The sequence below is a fragment of the Bemisia tabaci genome, chromosome 2, assembly GCF_918797505.1.
Source record: "Bemisia tabaci chromosome 2, PGI_BMITA_v3".
NCBI lineage: Eukaryota > Metazoa > Arthropoda > Insecta > Hemiptera > Aleyrodidae > Bemisia > Bemisia tabaci.
In genome coordinates, this window is record NC_092794.1 from 44,041,192 (window position 1) to 44,054,928 (window position 13,737).

The window sequence follows — 13,737 nt, forward strand, 5'->3', positions numbered from 1 at the left end:
AGTATTTCAGTTTATTTCCTTATTATATTTGCAACAATGTAGTGGAAAAAAATAAATGCTAAATTGATAGTTACTCTCCATGTTAGTGGTTGTTTAAATTTGTGATACCTACAGTTATCAATGATGAAACTAATGAAACCTGTAAGCAACTAGACAATAGTGTTTCAAAATTTCAGCCCAACACTTCAGATCTGATGAGATAACTTTGAACATTAAGGGTAAGCGACTTGCTTGATTTTTTCATATTTTTCATTGCTAAGTTTGGAAAAATGTAACAAAAATTCTGATAGTTACATAAGGTTTTTTGGCAAATTTAAAATTTTGGTTCCTTCGAAGAGACAGCTTTGTAAAGATCCAACAAATTTTTTTGCTTAAATTTAAAAGCTTACCGATTTCGGTTGTTGAAATTCCTATTAGGAATGATGGAACCAAAAGTTGGCAAAAGAAGCTTTCAATTGACAAAAATATTCATATTTCTCCCTACAAGAATCCAAGGTAACAGTGATTCATCTTTCCCCCGGCAACGGTAAAAATTACACAGGAATTGATTAAAACATCCTGAGACTGATAGACCCATTTAGATCATGTCGTTAGGATAGGAGTTTTATTCATCAGAGAGACTTTTTTCAGCCTCTTCCTCCTTTCTTCTCTTTCCAAGCCTTTATTTCCTGTCCCTGTTTAAACTCACAACGATATTTAAAGATATTTTTAACAGATACACTTATAACTGATCCGGTAATACAATTTTGTCATTAAAACAAAACATGAATTAAGAATGAAAGGAGGAGTCTTGTTAGTTAGCGACAATACAAATGGCTGAAAACAAGGAGCAAAGCTAAGACAGGAGATAATTAAATCGTCAATAAAACTAGTGGAGTTGTGTATAAAGCATTAACATGTTTTAATTAACTCTTTAGAAACATGAAGACAAAATTTCAACAGAACAAAAGGTTTTAACAAAAATCAAAAATTCTTATAAGATAAAGGAGCTATTATAGAATTAACAAACCATTGCACAATAATATGTCTTTTAAATAAGAATGCAGTCTCTTTAATTATATGTAAAGTCGTGTCATTGTGGACACTATATAAATTATATTTAGTGTGCGAGAAAAAACTTACGAAGTTAAGATTGGAGTAAAAATTGTCACGGGTGCAGAAAATGCCCGATTAAAATTTTCAAAACAGACAATTTATGCTTGAAACCTCGGAAAATTGGGCAAACCGCACATTTGACTGTGAAAGCGAATATTTGACCATGAGGCAAAGCAGAAATATGGCTGTGAGGCAAATACGCCTAAACAGATCGCAAGAAATGATGAGTATTTTGGAACTTTCTGAGCTCCTGAAAATTGTTAGAACGAAAGCTTAAGTATCAATGTGAAGAGAGATTAGGAGGGTATCTTGCTTTTGACAATGGATTGAGGAAGGGAGGAAGGGTGACTACAGAATATTAGAATTTAAAGAAATACCTCACGGTTTTGACCACTTAAACCTACTAGGTATGGTGTGTTTGAACATCCCTTATGCTCAACATTATCTATTTATGAAGTATGAATAATAAGATAGTTAAAAACATATTACACATCACTTTGAGGCATAATAGAATCATTTTTTACGAAAGCTTGAATCCGATGGATTTCTTCATCAAAGCAAATATTATTTCAGGATTATCTAAGGTTTAGCTCATTTTTAAGTCTGAATAATTTAATAATCTTAAGATTAGCATATCAAGAATGAAAAAATAAGTGTAAGTACAAGATCTTTTTGGGCTTAAAATTAGGTGTCAACTTAAAGTACAGATTTTTACCCAACATTTCGGCAAAACTTCATGACTAGAAAATAGACCATTCAGAAATACTTAGCAGGATGATGAATAATTAAGTGGGTGTCTTGATCTCTTGCTTGAGGCATGACTTAAAAGCATCCCATCCTTCATTTTTAGCATATGACTGTAACAAAACGAAAGACATGATTTGAGTAATTTTCCTGAGATACACTTTCAACCAGTTGGCAAATTGGTGGCCAAGAAGCACTTCTGTTTCGAACACTATAAAAAACAAAACTAGAAGTATTAATGAGAAGAGTTCTTTAAAAAAAAATTATTCCTGGACACTTAAATTTTCACCAGACCATAATCATTTGAAGTATGGTGAAAAATGAAAGATCAAAGCACTTAAGATAAGATATACAATGGTGTTATGTGAGATAAGACAGTGTTATAATAAATGTAATGAGAAAGATCTGGGAGAAAAAACTTACTTTAAAACCGCGGTGTAGTCTATCCTTCATAATGGCGATGAATTCTCGATAGCTCAGCTGGCCGTCACCATCATCATCAAAAATTGCAAAAACAGTGCTGACTAGATGTTTGCTTAAACTTGTTCCTGTACAAATTTTTACAGCTCTGTGGAATTCCTCTGGAAGTAAAAAAAATTGCATAGAATTACGAGAAGATGGAGAAAAAGAGTCAGAATAAAGTGTAATCTGCTGCCATCAAGAGAATTGTCGAACCCCCATTGAAGTAGAAACTGCGGGAAACTCAGATAAAATATTATGCTCATTTTTGTAAGGATTTATCCTTAGTCAGCTTGGCATATTACTTTTAATGCATATTTGGAAGCACTGGATTGACTGACTTCGATTGAATTTTTTTTAGAATTGCATTTTTGTTTATTTTGTTACATCGATCAGAAGAACAAATAACTGCGGTGTATCCCTTAACAACCATTTGTTTATTTACTTTTAGCTGGCAATTGTGAGGGGACATTATGTCTCTTGACCATGCTTGTTATATTATTGTTGCTTGAAGTGAACAGTTTTGCCATTTTCTTTAAATAAAATCGTGATTTGATTTGTACAGTGGCCACGTTGTGTTGGATTCAAAATGGTGAAAACCACGTTTCGTTACCTGACATGACGTCATACCCATCAGACCAATCAGAATGTTCACTTCAGTCTTCCGTTTGTTGATCGAAAAATAGTTTTAAACTTTTAAAAGCTCAGAAATGCATTACTCTCCAGAACTTACTTCAGAAGGACCAATTCTCCAGGCAATTTCTCGATCTTGCAACAGCCATGCTACATGAAGTTGAATTAAATGTTGAAGAGGGAAACTTTCCTCAGTGCATTATTCAGTGTACAATACAGTATAAATGGTTTTCTTACCCTGGGAGATTGGATGGTCTGCTAGTGTGTACATTCGCATTGCAATTGTAAAGTCTTCTAAATTATTCAGGAACTGGAAAAATACTTTAAACTCTTCAAAAGAAATGCCAGGTGGCATCCCCTTTTCTGTTTTCAGTCTTTCGAGCAATCGATCCAAATATTCATCATATCTGCAAAAAATATTGGATATGTTTCTTGAATATTGAATAACTTTCTTGGTATTAATATGTTTGAACAAATTATTGTTTTAGAGAGGGGTAAAAAATAGCTTATGCTTGAATTTATAGATAGAAGCTGCATCTTCAATTGTTATTTGTGACGTAAAATGTGTGACCGATTGGAGATTTGTGAATCTTGGTTAGTCTGCTCCAACTTCTAATTGCATTATCATTTGCACCCGTTTTTATAATTTTTCATATTACAGTTTATCCCCGTAGCTCTAACTCTCAGCGAAGAAAAATATAGAGTAGAAGCACTTACAAGGGTATTGATTTTGAAAGCATATTTGATTTTTCTTCATAGTGTTTTAGTCGATAAGTTATCTTCTGTTGAGCAAATAAAAAGAGTACATGCTTTCGGGAAAAAAAGTTGAAGTATTGTGAACTTATGGAAGCTTTGTTTTGAAGAGGATAAATTCTCCGTTGGATGAAAGTCAACTAATTATTAGGAATATTTCTAACATTTAGACTTAATAAAAAAGGAGAGAAAGGGAAAAAAAAAACTTTACGGGAACTGAATATATAGGAATGAGGATCCTTTGACTTTTGTTAATGAGTATAGAAGTTTCATTACATCTCATCATTGAGATTTTCTAAAACCATTAGATCTTAATAGTAGTTAGTTGTGATTGCTTCTTCAATTTTTCAAACCATACGCCAAAAAAAAGGAGAAGAGTAATTAATAATTATTATCGTGAGATGATCTGAAAAGAAGGAATTATACTGACGCATTAGTGTCCAGATATGTGTAGCGCAGCAAAATCCTGGCAAAATCCATTTCACTAATTGTAGGAGACCCTTTAGCAAATTCATGAAATTCCATTTCTAGAACTTCTGTTTGTAAATTTTCCATGAACCTGCAAACAAATGGTCATCAACTGGTAAAACTAATTATACATATAACCCAAAAAGTAAAAAAAAAAAATAGGAAAAAACTGAAATTACTCAGCAGCAGTATTAAGCAACAGTAACAGTAACATGTAACATGGGGTCAACTGTCCCAGAAAGAACTTAATGATGGTAAAAATATAGAGAAATCTACTTTTGGTAATCTGCTTTTGGAGATCGAGGTTAAAAGCGAGAATGAAAATCATTATCTCGACCGAAGTGCGAAACAACATATCTTGATTGCGATATTTCAAAATTTCCGCTCTTACTTTTATTTTTCAAAAAGAAACGAGCAAGCTTCATACTTTGAAATTTATAGAGAATTATCTGCTAACCGAGAAGAAAAATCACAGAATTTTTCAAGAAATTATGTTGAATAGTTTTTCGAAAGGAAAAATAAAGTATGACAGGAAGTCTGCAACTTTGCAAATTGAGATACATAGTGCTGTATTTTGGCTATTGATCTATCATGCATTTTCAGTGAATGTTATGATGAATTCAAAGTTTGGAATCAATCATCAGTAATAGGTCAGAAGATATCCAGATGTTTGCATAAAGGGTAGAATATTGAGAAAAAATATGATTCAAAATATCTGAGACGGAGCGTCAGAAATGGAAGATACAGCATAAAAAGTTAGTCACATAAATATGGTTAGTAATAATTATTATAAGAGATATCATTTTTAATTCGAACCTTCGAAATCCTTCGTAGTGTAGGTCTCTGTTTCCTTTTTTCCCGAAAAAGTGGACGATCAATGTGGTGTCTACTTTATGGCGTCTCTGCAGGCCTTGCTCATCATCTACGAATTCCTCATTGGGTTTCTTCTCGCCACTTTCTGTGGTGGTGGCTTCTGATAGTCCTCTTTTGTCTCGCCAAGCATGACTGAAAATTTTTTCCATCTGGGCCAAAAAAATGACAATACGATTAAAATTAAAAAAAAAAAAAAAAAATAGTGACTGACATTGACATTGTGATCTTAAATACTGATGCTCTCGAAGTTACTGAACAACAGAGTGAGAAGGTGCTGAAATCTCAGACATTCCAGGTGTTTATGATAGTGTTGAACTTTCTTCAACTGTCGCACATTTCATATTAAACAAATTGATTACACATCAGAATAGAAAGAAAGTGTGCTTTTAGGTTTAAATGAGGGGCTTGGAGGACAAAACGCATAAGTGCCGTTTTTGCTATTTCAAGAAATACGAGTTTGAAGTTTCAAAATTACATGGAAATTTCAAAGGAAGTTTAAACTCACTTTTTGATGCTTTAAAGTCGGATTTTAGTTGTGGATTTTTTACAGTATACATATACTTTCAAACTAGTTTTAGCTGAGTTCAGGAATATTTCAATTTTTTCAAAAACTGCACTTATGCACCTTGTCCTCCAAGCCCCTCAAATGTAATTCAGCCATGTTTGATTCAGAGGATAATACGAGTGATTCTTAGAAGTTAATAAAACAAAATTTTTGCTGTCATTTTTTTGGGACTTTTTTTCAACGTTACTTCAAAACTAAGAAAAAGGGTTTCCCAACTTGTAGGCTTTAACATTTTTTCAGCATTTTTCTTTAAAGTCGAACTTCAACAGTCGATGCTACTAGGGTACTGAATGTTTGGGTGTCATGTGCCTTTAATCCTCTTCTTCTTTCTCTCTTTTTTGTCTTAAAAAATGACTTCAGGTTCAAGGTTGAGCTCACAAACTTCCTAATGTATCGATGTAAATATATCTTTATGGACTCAATAAATAAAAAATATGAATATAAATGATTGTACAGAACTGAAATGAACTCAATTGAGAGTTCTACTAGAAAGATAAGAGCTTTTGAACGTTTTTAGAATGAAGGATGGAACCGATGCCTGTTTGATGCCCTTCAAGATCCGGGTACACATTGGCCTTCAGGTGTTTTAGTCAGCTGGGGGGAAGACAAGATTAACTGCTTGGTTTCCTGTATATTGTGAGGGCTCAGAAGTTTATTTTCTTGGTTGATTTTTATCGATAAAAGCTATTATACAGAGGCCCATAGCAATGAAACAAGAATAAAAAAAACCACACGCACACAAGACAGCAGGGTAAAGGTAATGGCAAAAGCCAGAAAACACTTTCTTTTGCTATTTGTTGGTTCCAGGCACGGGCTTATCGCTTATTTGATCAGTTATGAGAAGATACAGGGGTGCAATACATTAACTTAAAAAAAGAAGTTAATTATGAGAGAAGAGGAATAACAATGAAACAAGGAAAGCACAATAAAGAAATAATTTTTTAGGAAGCATTAAGAAGAAGAGGCTTCAAATACATACAATATAGAAATTGAGATTTTAGAGAGTCAAAAGTAATCGAAATGATTACCTTTTTTTCCAGCTAAAACCAGTAAAAATGAAAAAGTGACTTGAAAAATGAACACTTTTATACCAAAACTCGCAGGGTGTAAAAGGGAATGATTAAAAGAGAACGAAAAATTGAAAGAAAGATGATTTTTGAATTATATGCTTTTGTGGTAATTCTGATGTTTGCATTGGTTAATTTTGAAGCCTACCATCCAAATTAGATTTTATCTGATGTAGAGTCAAAATAATACTGAAAAGAAAAAGAATTAGTTCTTTGGAGAGCTCTGATTCAATGTTCTGAGCAAAACGCTGAATAGAGTCACAATTACAAACAAATATAAGTGGGATGGTCTGACTCTGAAACGATCCATTTCAAAATAGGTCTCTAGCCAATGTAGAAATTGAAGCACTGCTTAACATAATGTGGTCTTTTCAAAATTTCGCGAAGAAAACGAATAAAACAACGCAAAGTCAGGAAGTCAACTCTTAAACAAGATATAAGCATTCAAAATTAACACTAGTTAAATGACAAAAATACAAATGGGGTGTTTAGTATCGTTTGACTTTCATTTCATTATTATTAAAATACTTGCTAGTATTTTGTTCAGGAGTTAATTTCCAAATTTTGTGTTGCGTGAATCGTTTTTTGCAAACAATTTTAAAAAGAAACTTGCACGAGTTTTTTCTACTTTAGACCTTGCCTACTGCTTCATTCTCATTCATGTAAGTTTTTAAACACTTTGAGACACAAATGGAACATTTAATTTCGAAGCAACTCTGGGGTGAAAATTTTTATTGGATTTCAAAAATCCCTGACCTGTGGTTGGGCAAAAGTTTTTGACTTTTCAAGGTTTTCAATCACTTATGCCGCAATCACATGCTGAATGTGGGAGCTGAATGTGGAAGACATCAGCCCAATGCCTGAATTTTGTGCGTGTTGCGCAAAATTCAGCATCGATTCTCAGCGATCATCGGATAATGTCGGATTTGTCTGAACTATTCAAATGGATTTGATACACATCTGGATGAAAATAGCTCGAATTTGCGAAATTTCAGCTGTTGAGAGATGACCTTTGACTTCCATATTCAGCTGCCAGAATCAGCGTGTGATTCCAGCATTACTTACGCAGCACTTGCCACTTGCACACCACTCTAAAATGTTTTATGAGTTTATGAGTGCAGAAAACAAATAGCGCCGAATGAATGGAACAGAACTCTCCAAAATATGGTTAGGAAAAATAGACAGTATTAACATAGAAGTTGAGACCCTCCACCTTAAAGCTGCAGCCAACAAAGAGCAATATTCCAACAACTCACAGATTCATCTTCCAGCCATTTACGCAGCTCTTTCTGTCGGTGAGTTGAAGTTCCCAGTAATCTTAAAATCTGTTCAGAACACAGTTCACGGATCGTGTCATTCGAAAAAAATGCAGGTTTTGAAACAAAACAAAAAATGAAAACACTACATGATGTGGTAAAAAGCTTGTGATGAACAATGCAGGATAAAAGAGAGAAAATGCAAACAAAAGCAACAAAGTCCATGATTAGATTGAAAGAAAATAGTCTCCTTTTGGAAAGTCTCACTGATGGAATGGAGCTCTTACATGCCGCAAGGAATTATGATTGAAATAATTTCCCTGTACAGTATAGTAATTTTACTGATTATTTTAAAGTGCCTATCTTTTAAGTGTGTAATTAAAGTGGAATTTGTTTTTCTTCTATTATACTTTAGTTTTATATAATAAAAAATGATTTTACCATAGAACTCTTCCTCGGTTTCTTTCACTGACTGGAGGATTAAAAAATTAAAAAGTGGACCAAGTTTGAAAAAAATTCACTTTCAATGACAGCTCGAGTTTGAGGGTTCTGAGCTGAAGGATGCACAAACTCAGTGCTTCATAAATAAGATTATTGAACTTATATAACTTCATCTTGATTTTAAAAATTAAATACATTTGCTCTTCTTTTGTCACTGATGCAGTTCACCATAAAACTAAAGAATTAAAAAAATTGGATGATCAAATCAAAATTCATACTGAAAAAAAAGAAAAGAAAATAAGAGAAATTAAAATTATTTGTACGAACAAAAACTCCAATTAAAATCTTCTCCAAATAAAAAGAGGAAAAAGATACAAGGATGCTAATAGCAAGTAGAGTGATGAGGTAGAACTGAAAAGGCAGGTCAAAGTAAAACCTGTAAGCACCCTCTCCCCCTTCATCTTGAGATAACGAAGTTGCTGGATTATTCTTGACAGCCAGCAGCAAAAAATTCAGGAGTAGATAATTACAGAATGACACACTAGCCCTGACTGGTAAACAAATTATTCTTTCAACTCTTTAACATTTTTGCAGGTACCTTTAAGACAAAATTATATCATTCATGAAAGCAAAAAACTCTGACACACAAGCAAATTATTTTTTTCTGACAGGTAGACGCAAACATTTGTGCTTTCACAGACAAACAGCAAATGCAAAAGTTCTTCAGTTCTTACACTGACTTGTGTGAGATACAGGGCGTGAATATTAGAGTTGACAAGGTTGCAGCGATGCCACAGTGAAGAGTACAGCTTGACTTAAAACAAATCCCTTAAGCCCCCTGCCCTACAAAAATTTGTAATACCGTATGGCAAGCTAACGAGATTGGCTGTACACCATCAGATAAGAGGCAAGTTGACATGCTCCATGTAAAATTTATCGAATTGGGTAAACTGAGACAAACTTCTTGTTTTCACAGCTCCCATAATTTGGTTTATGCCAAGGAAGAATATTTTTTGGTGAAACTTAAACCATTTTCAGTATGATTTTCAGTTTTATGCGTTAAACCTCACTCTGGGAAATAGTCATGACAGCAACCTTGTTTTTCAGCGGTGAGAATAGAGCTTAGACAGCAAAACATCAAGGATCCTCTCTTAATGAGAATACTGCCACTGTTTAGGAGATCAAAAGAACTTCCTAGAAACAGGATAAGCTTCTGCAATACAGAGGAGTAAAGTTCAAAATCAGCATTCTCCATTTTGCAACACTACAGGTAGAACAGAAAATGCAATGCTGCTCTTACCACAAGGAATTCCGTCTTGTCCACACGTTCATTCCCATCTGTGTCAAACATATTGAATGCTATTCGAAATCCTGATTGTGGTTCTGCGGGAAAAAAAAACAGATAATTAATTGGCGTGTCCCATGAGGAAAAATTGAGTGTCTGATTTTCCAGGAAAGCAGAAGCTTCCTGACTTTGCGACAGGCTCAGTCAGGTGCCTGTTGCGTGAAATGAGGACACCCCGAATGAAACAGGACAAAACAGAAGAACCCTATGCCAAATGCGGCATTTCAGCAATGAAAAAGGCCAAATTGTTGGGTAAAAAATGTTTAATTCTTATTTCAGTCTTTACAGGGAAGCTATCATGAATTCTGATTGTGAACGGAGGAAGGTCAGTGGACTTCCTTCGATTTTTTACCATATTGACAGCGTAAGTCCGCAATCACACACTGGTTGACCCCATGTATACTTCCAAATTCAAATCCTCTTCTCGCTGAGAAAGTGCCAGACTATGAAATATATTGTGTAGAGTCGGCACCAACTAAGTTTACATACTTTTAGACTGCAAAAAAAGATCGTCTGACGTTACTTTTGCATGGAAAGTAAATGCAAGAATCAAGATGGTAGATCTTCTGTCACAGTCTGAAGGTGTGTAAACTTAGTCGGCACTGACTCTAAAAACCTGCAGTTTTTATGAAACTCTGATAAGGTTTTATGCTCTGAATTTTTAAACAAAACACTGAAGCTATTTTTCTGAAAAGATTAATTTGCATTTGATAATTGAGTTTACAACAAACTATCAATTTTAAGAGAGTAGATTAATCTTTTGTGATTGTGTAGATTAATCAACGAAATATTAACGTTGCTTGATTTGGAATCAAAGTTATATCTTTGAGGTTGTGACTGTCTAAGTGGACTAAAGGTGTAGGACTATAGGTGCACAAGCCCACCGTGCAAGTTTTCAACATGACATGAAAAAAACGTTGTATTGTCAAGTGCAACATGACATTCCATCATCAGAACTCTAATTGGATTTACTTTGACTGATTGTTATTCCGTCTTTGGTCACCGAATCGCACGCCTTAAGTGGATTGTCTTTAATGGATTTTGAGTCAATGAAAAGTAAAGGAAACAAAAGTTCCTAGAACCATTTCTATAATGAACAAAAAGAAACACTCACTTGTGAGGATGGATAATAAGAACAAGTACTCAGTGTACGACACAATTCCTGGAAGCAAAAGAAAAGAGGAGAGAAAAAAATTAAGGATCTGACAAATTAGAATGATAACAAAAGCTAATAAGAATGCTAAACTCAGCTAAACTAAAACTTGGGTAGGATGCTGACACAAAATTTTTCACTTTCAAAATTTCCAAATCAAATTTTTTTATTACTCTTTTTTCTACTTGGGGGTTTGAATCAACTTACCAGTTCTACATATCATCGCTCCTCTGACGGGTAACGGCTTTTTGAGCTGAACTGTGATGTCCATATGAATACTGTTTTGAATTAACACAGCAAATTACAGAGCAAAACTGATGAGCTGGTGTGTTTTGTTCTTCTGCAATACTAAGGGCTCAAAATTTACTTTCTCTAAAATATAGGAATATAAAGAGTGAAAGAAAAATTATAAAAAAGGGAACTTTGATCAAAGAATAATGTGTGTAGGAGTAATAAGAGTTTTAAAATACCTCCGTCTCTTAGATTTCTGAAGAGATGTGTAGATCCTTTATTTAAAGGTGGAGTGGAGTCCTTAATTCCCTCAAGTTCCTTAGATGTTATTACCCTTCTCTTCAGGCGAGCTAAAAATGAAAAGATGTTGTAAGATTAATATAAATTAGAAAAGTAAAGAGAAAAACATATTATGAGAGGATGGAGATCCTGAATGATTGATAACAAATGAACTGAGTTATGCCTTGGAGAAAAATTGAGAGGTCTTCAACAGAGTCTCTTGACATTATTACACACCAAAACATAGGTACAGAAAACAAAGATACAGCACCTAGAGATGCAGCTAGTAGAGCTTGATAATGAAATGAATGGTATTTTTGAGATGAAATATGAATGAAACGTTTTAAGTTTTTATAGCCTGTGTATATTTCCTATTACTAGTGAGGACAAACTCGAAATTAATGAAAGAATTATTTTCTTTTTTTTCTTGCGAAGTACAATGTTTATTCCAGATTGAAGAAAGGTTAGGACTTCAATTCAAAGATGCTTCTACGCACACCAGACAGGAGGGCAGACATTTTCTTGATTTACAGATAAGTAGTAAGTCAATTTCCAGATGGAAATAGAAGATTTCAGATCGACGAAGAACATAGAGGCAGGTACCCTTACAGAGTTGTGAATCTGGTAATCGAGTATTAAAGAGGGGGGGGGGAGGATTTATAAAAAACTCACGACGTGGCTCCTCTTCAACAAAAGACTCCAAAAAGTCCTGCGGTGTCATGTACAGCTGGCCATCATACTCTACAGATGCAAACTTTATAAAACGACGCTCGCGTGATGTCAACTTTACAGTTTTGGCGATAGGGTCTTCTTCTTTCTGAAAAAAGACAGAAGACTGTAAATTAAGGTGTGATAAAGTTACTTCATTCCTTACATTAAGAAGGTTAACTGGTAACGCAGACGGTGGATTAGAAGAAAATACCACTATTTCATTTTATTTTTCCTTGATGAATTTGGGGCTGCATATTTCCATCTGCACTTCAATTGAAGATGAGTATTATCCAATAAAATTCACACCAAATAAGTTTACGCACTTCCAGATTGCAACAGAAGATCGTCTGATGTCTCTTTTACATGTGAGGTAAATGGAAAAATCAAGATGGCAAGTATAAAATTACTTGGCTTGGACTCAACCAAGACAGCATGACAGACTTTGAAGATACCATCTGGTAGAAATGTCCGTGTTCTCTCGTACATTCTACATACTTTGCAAAGAACAATGCGCTGAATACGGTCAATTTCAGGGAAGTCAGATCCTTTGCGAGACCGAGAACTCCAAGACCTTTACTTTTGTTACAGAAACTAAATCCATTAGGTAATTTGACATTAACTTCCTTTTAGTCTACTTAATTCTTTTACTGGATGCGTTTTTCGGTGCCAATCTGGAAGTTACGTGACTACAACTTGAGACCCTCAGAAATTCTAGTGCTTACTTGGCATTGATGCCTGGCAGCATGAGCAACAGATTGGGCTTTGCCTTGGTATGCAGATACCATATAACACTCAGTCGATACAGTCAGTGGGTTATATTGCACTGGGACTGCTGATAACCGTTAGAGTTCCTAATTGACCTGGTTTCGTTCATTGAAACTGAACGGACCATAAATCTAAGAAAATTACTGACCTTCTTAGATTTGTAAGCATGTACTGCTGCTCGTGACTGAAATGTTGAAATCAAAAGCCATGCCACACTAGCACTGAAAACACACGCTACACCTTTGGATAATAATGAAAACTGCTTTCTGGCACTCGTAGATGTCAAGGTTCTCGTGGGTATGATGTGTCTGGTAGCTATGGTACAACACCGTAACGAATTTCTGAAGATGATAGATGACATTCTCACTTTCACAAGTAACAATTCTGTATCATGGAGGAATTAATTGACCATCAAGAAAGAAAATGATTCTACTTATGCATTCTGAACTATGGGGACCTCCATGGAGGATTTCACTTGCATGGCTAATCGCTTAGAGAGGAAATACTGTTAGAAATCTTGAATGTACTGAGGGAAACAATGTTAGTAAATTAAACTCTACGCAAAGGTACCAAATCGCGATTTCTTGTTATTAATGCAATCAGTACAAAAATTACAGAAAAACAAATGAACTAGCTCGCTGTTATCAGAAAAAATTAAACAGTCAAAATCAAAACAAACAGATGATCGGTCAGTGTTGCCGAACTATTACGCATTTTAACTACTTTACGGATCTTGGAAAAATCCGGATTTTCTGAGGATAATGCGGATATATTATGAAAATTAAGATTTGTGTCGTATTTCTGTAGCGGTTTACGTGTTCCCTATCTTCGGCTGTGTTGCATTTTGCTCACAACACAACATTGCCCTTGCCTTGAAGCATTATTACAAAAAAATAAAG

At 34.5% G+C, this 13,737-nt stretch overlaps 1 protein-coding gene across 2 annotated transcripts; it reads right to left on the reverse strand.

Moving 5' to 3' along the window:
* Window positions 1–877: 877 nt before the first annotated feature.
* Window positions 878–13,523, reverse strand: MICU3 (Mitochondrial calcium uptake 3). Of its 2 annotated transcripts, XM_019055784.2 has the most exons (11): window positions 12,987–13,521; window positions 12,035–12,179; window positions 11,323–11,433; window positions 10,814–10,861; window positions 9,655–9,737; window positions 7,914–7,982; window positions 4,969–5,174; window positions 4,115–4,243; window positions 3,169–3,338; window positions 2,263–2,420; window positions 878–1,952 (listed from the first exon to the last, which is right to left on the reverse strand). In XM_019055784.2, exons 1-11 carry the CDS (start codon window positions 13,197–13,199, stop codon window positions 1,881–1,883), a joined length of 1,404 nt encoding a protein of 467 aa, XP_018911329.1. In that variant the 5' UTR covers window positions 13,200–13,521; the 3' UTR covers window positions 878–1,880. The 2 variants fall into 2 exon arrangements, with proteins under 2 accessions (XP_018911329.1, XP_018911330.1); XM_019055785.2 differs by lacking the exon at window positions 7,914–7,982 and having other exon boundaries at window positions 12,987–13,523.
* Between the last annotated feature and the right edge of the window lie 214 nt (window positions 13,524–13,737).

Bases quoted from the DNA above. Each gene is read 5' to 3' on its own strand.
- MICU3 (XM_019055784.2), bottom strand. From the start codon at position 13,199: ATGTCATCTATCATCTTCAGAAATTCGTTACGGTGTTGTACCATAGCT. The intron at 10,862-11,322 runs GTATTTTAAAAC...TTTTGCTTCCAG, and splicing joins CAGAAATCTAAGAGACGGAG to GAATTGTGTCGTACACTGAG. The intron at 4,244-4,968 runs GTTCGAATTAAA...ATTTGTTTGCAG, and splicing joins CACTACGAAGGATTTCGAAG to GTTCATGGAAAATTTACAAA.